We start from the raw sequence: 15,706 nt of genomic DNA on the forward strand, positions 1-15,706 counted from the left end.
TAAGTACGTTTCACCAGTTGGACGTCCTGGGAAAATGAATGGTCCAGTAAAGTGTGTGTTGATGATACCATACCACACATCTGAGCTAAATCACTGCTGGAAATTGTGTTGCATTGTTGCATGTCAGTTTGTTTCAGACCATATGTGCTCGTTATGTAAATTGTTTATACCATCTCGAGTAAACTGTGCCTCATCAGTAAATAAAATGTATTTGTGTAACTGCCTATTAGTATTTAACCAGTTGCAGAACTTGAAGTGAAGGGCAGGATCTCCCGGATTTAAATGATGCACCTTTTTTTATGGTAAGGATACAGATTATTGTACTTCAGTGTACGCTATACATTAGATTGTGAAATGCCTAATCGTTGAGAGATACGTCGTGTACTGATACCCAGGCTATGTTGAACAGCATCCATAATATCATCATCATCATCTTCTCGTATCGAGTGCTCGTACTGATAGTGAACATTAGGTAGAGAACCTGTCTCCCGTAACATTCGAAATACTCTGCTAATGGTTCATGCATTCGGAACCCTCTGAGTTGGATAATGTATGTGATGTTCGTTAACTGCAGCCATTACCATCACATTTGCCATAAATATTGGCATATTCCTCTGTCGTAAATTTGAAAGGCATCCCTATTTCATAAATAATCTACAAACTACAACAGTTACTATGTGGTTTCACTTAAACACACTGTTGTTATCATGTTCTTTCACCGAACAATACAGAAAACATGGATGTTCTAGAAGACTACTGCAGGTACATGTCTGGGACATGTTTTATTAGATACACCAGACCAATAACAACAAAATAAATGGAAATCCTGCTTTACTTGAATGTCATACAGTTTTGTGATAGCTTAGCTAATATGAAGTTGACAAATTTGAAGCAAAATTTTTATTAGCCGTAACTCCGTAACTAAACATTTGCAATTATGTTTATATGAACTTTTTTCTTTAGTTTTACTTGAGAATAACATATTAAAATATTTGCATCTCCTTGTGAATCACCCTAATAACATATTAAAATATTTGCATATCTTTCTGAATCACTCTGCATACTGTAAATTAGACACTGCTACCCACATAGCTGACTGTGTGTGGGTTGCCCTCAGCAAGGTTTTAGAGTAGTTTTGTCTCCATCCATTCCAGATAATGATAGCTGTAGGTCCCCGGAGGTATCAGTATGTGGTGCAAAGAAATGCCCCCTACAAGTGAAAGTATTAAAATCCAAGTGATTAACTGCCAAAATATTCAAAACAAGGTGCTCAAGTTTGAAGTGCTCCTAAAAAGCATGGAGCTTACATAATACTAGGTACAGAAAGTTGTTTAGAACCCAAAATTGAGAGAAGTGAGAATTTTGGGGAACATTTCAGAATATATTGTAAGGCTAGGCAAATGTTAAATGGAGATGGTATATTTGTTGCAGTAGACCAGAAATTCAAATTTCGTGAGATAGAAATTGAAAGTGCATGTGAGATTGTCTGGCCAAGACTCAATATCAGGGGTTGGCATAAACTTACAATGTGATTCTTCTGTTAGAGGAAGCCTATGTTTGCTAGCACATAAGCTCTCCAAGTACACTGTTGTCATTGGAGAAGACTTTAATCATACAACAATTAGTTGGGAAAATTACAGTTTCTTGAGTGGTGGACATGACAAGATGTCCTGCAATAGATTATTAAAAACATTACCTGAGAACTACTAAGAACAGATTGTTCAGAAGACTACACATGGTGCAAATGTGTTGGACCTAATAGCAGCTAATAGACCTGACCTCTTTGAGGGTGTCCACATAGGAACTGGAATACGTGACGGACGGTTGTAGCAACAATGATGATCAAAGTAGAAAGGGCAACTAAAACAAAGTAGGAGGATTTATATGTTCAGAAAATTAAATAAAGTGCCAGTAGCATTGCGTCTCAGTGAGGAACACAAAACATATAGGTCTGCAAAGGAGCGTGCAGAAGAACTGTGGCTGAAGTTTAAAGGACTAGTTGACCATGTACATGGCAGGCATGTACCTAGTAGAACAGTTAATAATGGGGGACAGTCCTGCTATGATATAGTGTCACTCTAAAGAAACTTCTAAGGAAACAGAAACTGTTGCATAACAGGTGTACAACAAAGCATAGTGTTATAGATAGGGAGATACTGAATGAAACACATTTGGCTGTCAAGAAGGCAGTGCATGAAGCCTTCAACAATTATCATAGTAGGATATTATAGAAGGATCGCCTATAAAACTAAAGATATTCTGTTTATATATAAAGGCTTTAGTTGTACACAGTTGGTGTCCAGACAGCTGTGGACGAGACAGAAAGTGAGATTGATAATGACAGGGGAAAAGCAGAAACGCAGAAATACTTTTTCAAATATTCCTGTACAAAGAAAAATCTATGGGTATTGCCCCAATTTAATTCTCACACCACTCCAAAAGATGAGTGAGATAAGATATTAGTGTCTGGTGCTGAGAAACAGCAGTAATCACTAACATTGAACGAACCTCTAGAGCTTACTGGAATTCTGTCCGATTTTATATTGAATCTGCAGCTGAGGCAGCCGTGCTTTTAACTGTAGTGTACTGTTAGTCCCATCAAACACAAAACTGCCAAGTAGTTACGAGAAAGCACAGGTCACCCTCATCTACAAGAAGGGTAGCAGAAATAATCCAAAAAACTACCTTCCAATATACTTAACATCTGTGTGTTATAGAATCTTAGAAAATAATCTGAGCTCAAACATAATGAGGTATCTTGATCAGAATGATCCCCCCCCCCTGTGCCAACCAGCATGGATTCCAAAAACATTGATCATGTGAATCCCAACTCTCATGTTTCTCACATGACATCCTGAAAGCCATGGATCAGCGGAATCAGATAGATGCAGTATATCTCGATTTCTGAATAGCATTTGACTGTTACCACATCTGTGTTTATTATCGAAAGTACAACTAATGGAGTATTAAGTGAAACTTGAGACTGGCTTGAAGATATTTTGGTTCGATGATGCAGCTTGTTACCTTTGATGGAGAGTCATTGACAGGTATAGAAGTAATTTTGGATGTGCCCTTGGTAAGTGTGTTTGTACCCTTGTTGTCCATGTTGTATATTAATGACTTTGCAGGCAATATTAATAGTAACCTCAAACTTTTCAGAGTTGATTCAATTATCTGTAATGAAGTACTGTCTGAAGAAAGCTGTACAAATATTCAGTAAGATCTTGATATGATTTAAAAATGGTGACAAGATTGGCAACTTGCTTCAAATGTCAAAAAATGAAAAATTGTACACTTTGAAAACCAAAAATTATAGTATTCTTTGACTACAGTATCAGAAATTCTCATATGGAATCAGTCAACTGATACAAGTGTGTCGGTGTAAAAATTTTTAGGGGCATGAAATGGAACAATCCATTGGCTCAGATGTAGGTAAAGCAGTTGGCAGACTTCTGTTCACTGGCAGAATATTAGAGAAATGCAATCATTCTACAAAGGAAATTGGCTATAAACCACATATGCGACCTGTCCTACAATATTGTTCAAATGTGTGGGACCTTATCAGATTGAACTAATGGGGATATTGAACATATAAACAGAAGGGCAGCACAAATGATATTTAGGTTTGTTTGGACCATGGAAGTTCTTTATTGAGATGCTGAAGAATCTGAACTGGCAGACATGTGAAGATAGATAGAAAGGACCCTAAGCAAGCATTCTTATGAAGTTTCGAGATCCAGCTTCAAAATATGGATCTAGGAATATACTACCACTCTTTACGTATTGCTCCCATATGGATTGAGAGTTCAAGATCAGGTTAATTACAGTGTGCACAGAGATGTTCAGTCAGTCATTTTTCCCGTGCTCCATACTTGAGTGAAATGGGAAGAAACCGTAATAATTGGTACTGTATGAGGTGTCCTTTGCCATCCACTTCACAGTGGCTTGCAGAGTGTGGATGTAAATGTAGTAAACTTTTTCACAACGATGTAAAGTTGTGAGAATGTTTGAAGCAATAGTTTATTGATACTTTTTCCTAATTAACATTTCACATATTAGTGAGGAAAGATGCTATTTTTTATGAATGTGGCCATTCATATTTCCTCTCAAATTGTGAAATAACTGGCTTTTCTTGTATGTCCAAATGTTGTTAGAGTTTGCTCTGCAAATAAAAAAAAAATCCATGAACATGGTTATGGAAGAACCACAAACCACATTCCGTTTTGCCAAACCTATACTACTTTATTCACTTCTTTATATAAGGGATGATCAAAAAGTCCCTGTTTGAATGCTGTGTAGTACAGAATCGTTGTGCCAGTTTGACAAAATTGCTATGAGTATTGTGGCAATTGTCCCACCAACCCTCCAGTTTGGATATTCACATGAGGGATGGGTTTTTGGACTGTAGGGTGGGTACTCAAGTGTGTGTCACTTGATTGGGCATAACTTCTGCATTATGACATTTATGATATGGGGATGTGCATTATCATGGGGCAGCAGCACCCCTTGGTGCACCATTCCACAATGGTGCTTTTCTGCAAGTATGTTGCCCCATACACATTTTTAATTCTCTAATAAATGCTTACTGATGTTTGTCTTTCAGCAGCCAATAAAAGAATAACAGCACACTGGTCCTGTTTGGATGCATTTGATAATTGCATTGCCATAGTTCACATTTCCACATTTAGCACATGCAGGTTGGAAAGACATGGATGGCGCATTAATCCCTTGCCTACATGTCTGTGCTTATATACCTGTATCGAAGTTGTGCTGTGTTGCATATATGCTGCAGCAGTGCTCTCTGATGGAAAAATTTTGATTGTCCTTGTATCGTAACATTAAAGTAATGAGATTTACCAAAGAGATGAAATATTAATTCACTTGGAAACATTAGTTCTGTTAAAAAGTACACCTCTTCCATATCATGTATAATTGAAGCACTAAATTTGAACATTTTGTTGTATTGCCAGCAAGTGATAGTTTCCATAACTGTAACTCATTCAGCTTCATTTGTATGTTGATGTGTTAGAACGTACAACACAATTTTTGAAGAAGTTTAAGTCAGTTTGTTGCATCTGTGTTGTGTGTTTGCTAGGGGTTCTTGCATGATACATTTCACTTCAGGGCTTGGGATGATCTCTGCCTCTATACTTACATATATGAGGTGTGATAAAAAATGGGATGAATAATTTTATTAGAAACAAAGTAATAAGCTTACATGGAATTTGAGTTAATCTCCTTCAAAGTAATGTACTTTACTAGCAGTGCATTTATGACACACTGTCATGATGAAAAAGGAACCCATTGGTCCATTTTTCTTCCCTCTTTCTTTGTACATTGTTTCGCAAATGTTATGGTACACACTTGCAAAATTTGACATTTACAGGCGTTCCCCTTGGACCGAACTCTGATTGCACTATGCCTTCAATATTTGGGGGGGGGGGGGGGGGAGACTTTGATACTCAATTCTGACAGACTTACCTTTTTTGGGTGAGGAGATTCTCTTGTTTTCCACTGAGAACTCTAAATTTTCAGCTCATACCTGTAGACCCAAGTTTCATCTCTACTTACATTTTTGGACATGAAATCCAGATCTGAATGAAGAGATCCTTCTGCTCCATGCAAACAGACACACGATTTTCCTTCTGTTCATTACTCAAAAGTCTGGGAACAAATTTTGCACTCACTTGTCTCATTTGTAAATTATTGGTCAAAATGAGATGCTAAGTTCTCCAATACGTTCTAGAATTGTTGTTCACCTGTTTGAATGAACAATTTTTGCTCCGTTTAGCATGTTTTCTTCTGTTTCTGATGCTAATGGATGTCCCAAATGTTGCTCGATCTTCTACCAACGTATTTACACTTTTTAATTACTCGTACCACCTGTAAACAGTCTTCAGAGTTACAGCATTATCGCCATATGCTAATTTCAACTTCTCATTATTTCCGTGGGCAGATTTATGCAACTTGAAACAGAACTTAATGTTCACGCATTGTTTGACATCCATGATGTGCGACAGACACGGTAAACCCAACCGCACTTTAGCTCCTCTGGATACTGCATGACGAGTCAGAACATGTTCCAACTTGACGCTACCTGTCTCAGTGGATCAGGCTATCAGATATATTACGTCTAATGATTGTAGTGTGAGCAGTTGCTGCTAAAAAATTCAGTCACGATATTTTTTGAAGACTCTTCATAAAACATTTCATTTACTTGCATTTGTTGAACTAACACACATAGCTAAAGCTGCAGCATAAATTCTGAGCCCAACCTGACTCTGACGACGGTTCAACTGTGATCTTAATGCAGTCTGCTTTCAGGCATAAATGTTATATTTGTATCATTTCTATACGGTAATGGCCTTGTAAATACATAAATTAAATGTTTAAGTTCATTAGTAACTGAAATAGCAAATGTTCCGGAGAGCAGTTCAGGAATTGGATTTGAATGTAAGATACTGCACAACAAATAAGGTTTTTTCATGCACTTTCGAGTAACATTGTGTATGTTTCATTTTCAAAGACTGATTTGAATTTCTGTGCATTTAAGACAGAAGAATGTACACTTGAATCCTTTTTATATTTTTCTTACAAGAATTTTGACAGTGTCTTACTGCTGTGTGTGTGTGTGTTTAGCTTTCCATGTAATGTACTCTCGTTATACCTCATGCACTTTATCTGTACAGTGTTATTGAAATTCGGGACACATCTCCTGAACCTGCAAGACAAACCAGAAGTGTCACCAGAGGCAGAGGGCGAGGGAGAGCAAGAGGAAGAGCTAGAGGTAGAGGTAGAGGTAGAGGCCATGCTAGAGGAACCGGGGGTGATAGTAGAGGTAGAAAGAGTATGCCCGTTATCACCAATGAAGTGCCACTCATTGTGGAGGACTCGGTATGTCAGATTACCTCATCAATGTATTTGTTTTTACTGGTAAAAAATATATGTAACTTAAATTTTTTCCATGTACCCATTTATTCTTGTTATATGATGTGAGATGAAATGGTGGTAGTTAGTGAATTACTTATTTGCATGGATCATAATTGCGATCTCTTGTTACGCTGTAGAACAAGTTGATTTAGAGTTATAGTACACTTTCTCAACAAAAAGTATGCAACATTTACTTAATTACTTTTACATTAATCTAAGGTATCATTCCTGTTTTTATATTTTTTTGTTACATAATGTGATTTATATTTAGCTGCGGTCTCTCCCCCCCCCCTCCCCCTCCCCCAAACTAACTACATGATTAAAATTCAAATATTGTTCTATGGGTTAGACTGGGTTGTTAAGGAGGACTAAGACATGATTTCATCTACTCTAATCTTTGTCTTTGAAGTTGTAATGATATAAGGACCCCAGCCTGTAGTTTAATGTGGCCTCTTGGTAACTGCGCCACTGGTCCTCTAGCTGAAAATGTTCGTGATAGGATTGTGTCTCTTAATACATAAAAAGAGATGCCCAGTAATTCTTTTCACATGTTCACACAAAATCGCTTTGCATATTTAGTTACCGAATTTGATTCCTATCGTTAAAGACCAGGCCTCATTAAAGATCCAAAATGTTTATTCAGGCCTCCTTGTACTCACATTTGACAGATAACTTTAACTTATATTGTACCAAAAGGATGAGAATCATTAATCAGTTGGCACACAAAGTAATTTTTCCAATATCAGAGTAACAAGTTGTCTGAAAGGCACATGGAATGGTGATAAATGTTCGTTAAGATACAGTAGAATGTTTGCAAATGTTACTTGTTAAGTCTATCACTGATTCTAATAATCACTGCTCTTATCCTCGAATAAACCCGAGACTAGTTCAAGCTACAACCACACAGTGTAGGTAGTACTGAAATCTCGGAGCAAGTTATATACTGACTAAGATGTAACTCTCAGAAAACGAGAAGTGTAATTATGGAATTGGGCGCATTTTGTCTTTATATGGACGTGCAATTGAATATTATGTGATGTGACTTACCAAACGAAAGTGCTGGCAGGTCGATAGACACACAAACATACACACAAAATTCGAGCTTTCGCAACCTAAGGTTGCTTCATCAGGAAAGAGGGAAGGAGAGGGAAAGACGAAAGGATGTGGGTTTTAAGGGAGAGGGTAAGGAGTCATTCCAATCCCGGGAGCAGAAAGACTTACCTTAGGGGGAAAAAAGGACAGGTATACACTCGCACACACTCACATATCCATCCGCACATACACAGACACAAGCAGCCATTTGTAAAGGCAGAGAGTTTGGGCAGAGATCATCGTATTAAAATATACAGAACCAATTTATGTTTACACTATGGGAATTCCTGATGCTTAGATATGACATCCATATTGATTATCAAAATTTGGGTATTAAAAATTACACAATTCTTAATTATGGCAATTGCATATTTGTTATTGGCATCATTTGCCTGAGAAAATTTAGCCAATCAGTAGCATGTTAACATATTCCAGAAATTTATAGTGGTTTGATCAGAATATAAGGTGAAAGTTTGGGCTGGTTGAAATCTCCTGAGTTAATGAAGTTTGAATAAAATAAACATGTCTTGTAAATGAGCAAAAATTGATCTACAGTTTAGAGATAAACCACTTTGCTGAATCTATGTATTAGCTCACTAGATTTTTATGGATGCCTTCTAGATTGAAAGCTTTGAAATGCAATAAATTTTGAAATATGTTATTTCCAGCAAAACATCTTAATACAAAAGTTCATGTAATGTGTGCTCAGATAATGGAGTCTATCATCAAAAGTTTTGGGAAGAATAACAGCAAGGAAAGAAAAATAACTAGTATATATCCTAACTATTATAAATAGGAGTGTGAAAGTGAAAGACAGAGTAGGATGGTGGGGGCCAAACCTGCTTTGTCACAAAGTTATATAAAGATCTTATAGTTGAATAACTCACTCCTTTCTCTGAGTAATGGATAGTGTCAGTTATTTCTCTTTCTTGTATTATATTTATAAATGTTACTGTTGTTTTCAAAATGAGATTGACTTGTGATAACAAACTTCAGATAGGAGTAAATGTATTGTATGACTTTAAATTTCCATCTAAAAGAGGTTTTAGAGTTATCTATATTAAAATTTTTTGTGCAGCAAAAACTTTTGTTTTCAGGTAAGTGTTACCCCAGAATGTGATGCCATAAGACATTAGTAAATGAAGATCCGGAAAGACTGTTCTGGCAGATCCATATTAAAATGGGAAACGAAATTTTTCATCTCCAAAATCTGCTGTTATTCTTAATACAAAAGGTGTAAGACTTAGACATTTAAGATGATCTGACATGTGTGACTTCCAGTTAAGAGTTATATCAGTATGAACAGGCAAAAATTCTGGATATTTTGATTCCTTTATTGATTTTGCCTGACCCATTACTTCTAACAATGCAGTTGGGTCTTGTGCGGTACAGAGTTGGATGCATTGTGTTTTATCCAAGATTAATATCAGTCATTAATTTTCAGAAAAATGTTATTTGTTTTTCATTGTTTTGACATTTCTTTATTTGGCGTGATTATAATACCTGCATTGTCAGTGAAGATAATTATGTCTTCTTCTTGAACGTATGATAGTAGTGGACGCATAACAATTGCTGTGGTATTAACAGTAGATTGAAGTAACCTCCAACTTTGAATGTATTAGTGGAGGGCCTATTTGAGATGATACTCAAGTTTTCTTTGAATCTTTCACCTATCATTGGAGTCAGGAGGCCGGTAAAAACAACCAATTATTAATTTATTCTGGTTGCCAAGTATAACCTTAACACATACTATCTTACAGCAACTATCTGCTTCAATTTTGGTACAAGATAAACTACTTCTAACACCAGGAAACATGCCATCATCAGCCTTATATAATCTATCCTTTCTGAACATGGTGAAGTTGTTCATAAAAATTTAGGTTGATCTTATCTCTGGCTTTAACCAGCTTTCATTACCTATAACGGTTTGAGCTCCAGTGCTTTCTGTTTATTTAGTGCTTGAAACTCTGATTCTTTCCCAACACAGATATGACGGTTTATTACTATAGCACCTATGGTTCCTAATCTGCCTTTTCCCTGTGTTTGAGTTGCACCGTTTGAGACTAAAGCACTTTTTTTTTCTTTCTTGAGATCCTCTAACTTAAAAAACCCTTTAAATATGTTGAGCAATCTGCAGCCTACCAGGTCACAGCATTGTCTGAGCTTCTGATCCCCCCCCACCCCCCTCCCCCTCCACTCACTTTCTGGCAAAGATCCACAGTCAGACCTGTTGACGATGGGTCGTTCATCTCGTAAGCAAGACCAGTAATTCTTACCAGTTCAGATATCTGCCAGAAACCAGAGAATAGCTAAAGTGTTGTACGTCATTACTAACAATATGAACCTCCACCTGCAGTTGTCTGTGCCCTGTGCACTTCATGGCATCCAGCAGGACCATCTGGGATGACTCGCCCCTGGTAAGTAGGGGCCCCTTTCATGTGTCTTACATTGGAGCCCCCAACTACCAGCAATCCCACCCTCTGTGAATGCCTGGATCTTGCAGGCTGAGAGGCTTCCTCGAAACATGACAAGCAACAAGCTCAGGATCTTTCATTAGCCATAGATAGTGCCTGAAACTTGTGTGCCAGATGAACTGGGGAGCCAATTCAGTACCCGTCCCCCTTCCCCCGCACCATGAGTAGTCTTTCTCTGCCAGCTACACCTTGGAACGACATCCTATTTAATTGTGGGTGAGGGGTCAACACCGCGGACAGGCAGTGACCAGGGCAGCCACAGTAGTGGACCAATAGGTGGATGTGTGGGACATGCTGGATCTCAACATCTGTCTCCCCAGAGTGATGCCCATTGGCAACGGCCTCAATCCGCATGACCGAAGCCAGCTGTGAGCAGAGGGCCACCAAAATACAGCAATCACAGTTTCTATCCATACTAAAGATGGCAGAACTATACACTAGGCAGTTGTTAAAAATGTGGATCAGTGCCTAACAAATACACAGATACTCAGTAAACCTTAGAATTAAACTACTAAATACTCAGGTAAAAGAAAAATAAGTCACTTCTTAGAAGCTCATAAAATAACTCACAAATGAACAACTTACTGTCTTATGGTACTGCAGCAATGGAAGCAGCCTAGCTAATGGCATAACTTAACATAAAAAATAAATATAACTAAAAGAATTTCCACAAAGTGATAACCAGACTAGAGATAAATGTTGTAGAAAATGCAGCTTAAAGTTTCAGCCTGGGCTTATATGTATCGGTTGAAATTGGCATTACACACCCGGAAGAGGATATAATGCTTGTGACAGTGTTGCTTAGGCTTCACTGGTTGGTATTTATCCTAAGTGCCTGTCTGGGACATAAAATAACCTGTGACGTCTATGGCAGATGCTGAAACCACAGCAGACTTGTTCTAAAATTCCATCTTGAGGGCACTCTACATTTCCCTACATTTGTTTAAGTGCTTTCACATCTAAGGCCAATGAAGCATCTGGATGACTAATTGGCTGAAGATGGTGAGAGAGTGTCACACTGAAATATTACAAAGTTTCCACGATACGATCCAGTGACAATCCCTAGATCATTGACAATATTTCCAATGTTGGGAAAACCTTAAAGAGTATATTGATACTTTGTTCTGCAATTCATTAATTCTCATTACTTATAGATATATTATACTTTCAGTTTTCCATTGACCAAATACAGTGGTGATACCAGTTTTATAGTCTTGCTGGCAGTATTTCAGACCGTAAAAGCCTATTTAATCATCAAAGCATCTGCAGGATTACCTTTCGTAAAGTGCAGTGACAATGTGCTACCTCATGAAAATACATTGTGTCTGTGCATGGGATGGACACAATATGGAAACACCAAAAATGCAAGAAATTACCATGTCTCATACGGTATAGGAAACCCATTGGCATTCAAAATAGCTTCTGGTCATTGTGGAATGGCTAAACACAGATCCTACATGGTTTTCAAGGGAATCTTATACCACTCTTCCTGCAAAAAAATGGCAAGTTCAGTTAAGGAAGGGGGAGGGGGGGAGGGTTAGGACGTCAAACGGGCCGACTTGGAGCAGGAGAGGCATCTCAGGACATTTTAATTTCCAGTATCTGTACTTTTACAAATAAATTCATAAAACTTTGTCAGCATCACCAGGAAGGATTCAGGATTCACACTCATTGCAGTGGAAGTTCGAAAACATAACAAAATAAATTTTTTTTACGTGCGAAATTTCATCATTTTTTCACTTACTAACAGCTGCATTTGTTGCTATAGGTACACTTTTCTTCATAAGTTAGAGAGATTTTTCGATGAATTTTGCATAGCATACATACCATACTCACAGGTGTATGAAACTCTAGGATTTATTTAATTTATGAAAAAACGAATGAACTGTTATATTTTAAACTTCATGTTTAGAAAAAACACAAATATTATACTTAATTACCTCAATTTTTACCACAGTTTTTAACAGATTTGGAAGATTCTAGAGTTTCATACACATTTAAGTATGGTTTGTATGCTGTGCAAAATTCATCGAAGAATCTCTCTTACTTATGAAGAAATGTGTACCTATAGCAACAAATGCTGCCATTAATAAGTGAAAAAAATGATGATATTTCACGCGTAAAAAAAATTACTTCGTTATGTTTTAGAACTTCCACTGCTATGAGTGTAAATTCTGAATCCTTCCTGGTCATGCTGACAAAGTTCTATGAATTTATTTATAAAAGTATAGACAGTGGAAATTGAAATGTCCTGTGGTGCCTCTCCTGCTCCAAGTCGGCCCATTTGACGTCCTACCCCCCTTAATGACGGTGGAAGCAGGTCACAATCACGCACCCTTCTCTCTGAAGAATACCGTAAATGCTCAATAATATTGAGATGTAGTGAGTCTGGTTGCCAGGGGGTATGTGATAATTCATCCCCGTGCTCACAAAACTTGTCTTTGGCAATGCAAGCTATGTGAACAGTGACCTGGTCATCTTGGAACACTGCATTACCATTGGGAAACAAACATTGTACCATGAGATGGATCTGATCAGCCAGAATGGTACATAATCGTGGGCAGTAATGCAACCTTGCAGAGTAACCATGGAGTGCCTGGAATGCCATGAAACGGCTACCCAAATCTTCATTGATCCCGTGCCATGTTTCACTCTTGGGATGTGAACTTGGCCAGAAGTTGGAAGCAGGTCACAATTCTCTTTAATGTCATCTCTCTCGATCATTCAACACACACTTCTTTCTGCCTTGTGACCTAGCAGATAAGGTTTTCCTGCTTTCCCTGTATGTGGTATAAATCTGCAGTATAGCGCCTCTTGCAGCACTGAACACTTCAGCTGCCTTGGTTATGTGGGTGCTATGACCCTCGTTGTTTTTGCACCCTAAAACAAAACAAACCCTTGGTTATGAAAGCACCCACCATACATGCACCAACAATTCGCCCAAGTTTGAATTCGCTTAGCTTGGACATAATGCACTTACAACTACACAAAACACTGTTCTGACCACAACTGACTCTTGCAACTTGTCGAGGACATTGCAAAGGTACTGTTAGTGGTCAAAAACAACAGTACAACCTGCAGACTGGGCTAGCATGTGGATTTATGTTCAAGCATGCAGTTCGTACACAGTTTCTTTATTTTTGTCCAGTCAATCTCTAAGAGCCAGACTAAGAATGCAGAGGTTGGGGGTTCATTTCCTGGCTGATTCCTGAATCTTTTCCTGGTGCTTAATGTGACCTTTCAACTCGTGTATAACTGCACAGATACAGAAAATGCTACCCGTGATTGCAAGAACCTTGTCTGCATCCAGAACTTTTGTATTTGCATCAACAGGTTTTTCAAGGTAGCCACAACAAAAGAATTCATCAGTCTTGTCAGTAAAGTCATTTTACCTCCTGAAGTTGCACATGGAAATGGATCTCTCAAGACAACACTGTTTCTGTTGATGTAGAGGCCAAGTAAGGATCAGTGAGTCTCATGGAGGAGCAGCAGCTCTCCGGACTGCTCACTGCAGCAGTTCGGAAACCTTGCAGTGTGGATGTTAAGAGTATGAGGTTGATGGTCATGTATGGCATGGCCGACAGATTATAAGGCACATTTGATTGTTCATGGCCAGTGATCATATTCCACAGTGTGCCTGCCTATTTTATTGTTCCAGAGTGTGACGATGCTCCATGAGCTGGAACTGCATGTTCTGTAATAATAATTTATTACTTCATGCTTTTTAAAAGTTTAGTTAGGCACTTAGAGATCACCATTATTTAATTTCACCATGTTTCACAAATCTGATCGTGATATTAAAGTTTCTTCAGGGTGTATATGACCCGGAATAACCGGGAGATCCGGGAAAAACCTGGGAATTTTTTCATCCGGGAGAAAACTGGGAAAAACCCGGGAATTGTTTAGAATTCCAGGTATTTTTATGGTTTTCGTTTTCAGTTAAATTTTTGTGATTTTGACTGGTAAGAACTAATACTCTAACAAGGGATATTACTGTATCCACCTACTGCAGCAACAAAACATGAACAAATGCGCCATATACAACAACAAAACACAGTGCTCATACAAGCGTCTGCCAACAGTACAGTGTGTCGAAGGCTTAGGAAGACAATGCAATGCTTCATAATAAGAAATTGCCTACAATGAGCATGACATGACAACTGTTTACCTTGGAGTTGTTTGAGCAGTTGCGGGGGGCTCTTGCGCATGCGCAGTTTAGTCACGTATGAGTAGTATCTTCTCCCGCTTCTGGTTACAGAAGTGTGGCTGGGCGCCACTACCTAATATTGCCCCGGTTCGGAAATATAGTAAATCTGGGGTTGATGCACAGAGCAGTCCGAGTTGTGGCGTGGAGGTGGGTCGTCTCCACGTGACCCGTGTTTTCGTTCAGTGATTTTGTTGTTTCGTCTTCGTTTATTGCTCTCACATTAAATGATGATGAAATGGATTTTTGTGGCCGGGAGCTATCAAATGAATTAAAATACGTTCGCTTAGTAATAGAAGGCTAAAATATGTTATTAGTTTCAGATTTTATTTCCACTTTTCTGACAGTCGAGCTATTAATCACCTTGCAGAACAATGAAGCTATTTTTGTCAGTTTGCTAAAGAGATTTGGCTTTTATTAATCTTTTCTGCTGAGGCAGTAAATTTATTTGAAGCGAAGTGTTTAATTTCACACTCTTGGCTGGTTTCAACTGTTCACTGCATTTCAAGTGCACGTATTGTGTTGTACCATAATAAAGAACCAAACATGAGATAATACAGCACTGGTACTCCAAGAAAATTTACATCCGAATATGGACATACGAATGCACACTTTAAGCCAAATTATGCATTTTAGCATGTTTCACGAAGTTCCGATGCTCTTGAAGTATCCTCTGGTGTCCTGTTTCTTTTGTGACATAATGTAAGATCTTTTAATGTTTTACACGTACAAACATATGGGCTTCCTGTGTTGTCGTAGCTGCACGAGCGCGATGATGCCTGTTATCTGGTGCTTTCTTGCAACTGCTGAAACAAACCTATTTCTAACAGGTTGCAGGAAAATATTGCAAATGGCAGTTTGAAAAGTGTTACATTCAAAGCAAATTTCCTTTTGCGGAAGATGAACTATGTGCGAGAATGTACGATGAATTTATTAAATCACAAAGCGTTCAACTCCATTTAAAATTCAACTCTTTGGGGATGACCATTTAGAATAATTTCGAGCC

The 15,706-nt window shown here is 38.1% G+C and overlaps 1 protein-coding gene across 3 annotated transcripts in view; it reads left to right on the forward strand.

Moving 5' to 3' along the window:
* Window positions 1–15,706, forward strand: part of LOC124711880 (uncharacterized protein CG4449) — a 165,347-nt gene that overhangs the window by 67,667 nt on the left and 81,974 nt on the right. For all 3 annotated transcript variants that reach the window (XM_047242120.1, XM_047242119.1, XM_047242121.1), the window contains exon 4: window positions 6,690–6,894. In XM_047242120.1, coding sequence (XP_047098076.1) covers window positions 6,690–6,894 — 205 coding nt within the window. The remainder of the gene's footprint in view (window positions 1–6,689; window positions 6,895–15,706) is intronic.

This window comes from Schistocerca piceifrons, chromosome 8 (assembly GCF_021461385.2).
Source record: "Schistocerca piceifrons isolate TAMUIC-IGC-003096 chromosome 8, iqSchPice1.1, whole genome shotgun sequence".
NCBI classification, from domain to species: domain Eukaryota; kingdom Metazoa; phylum Arthropoda; class Insecta; order Orthoptera; family Acrididae; genus Schistocerca; species Schistocerca piceifrons.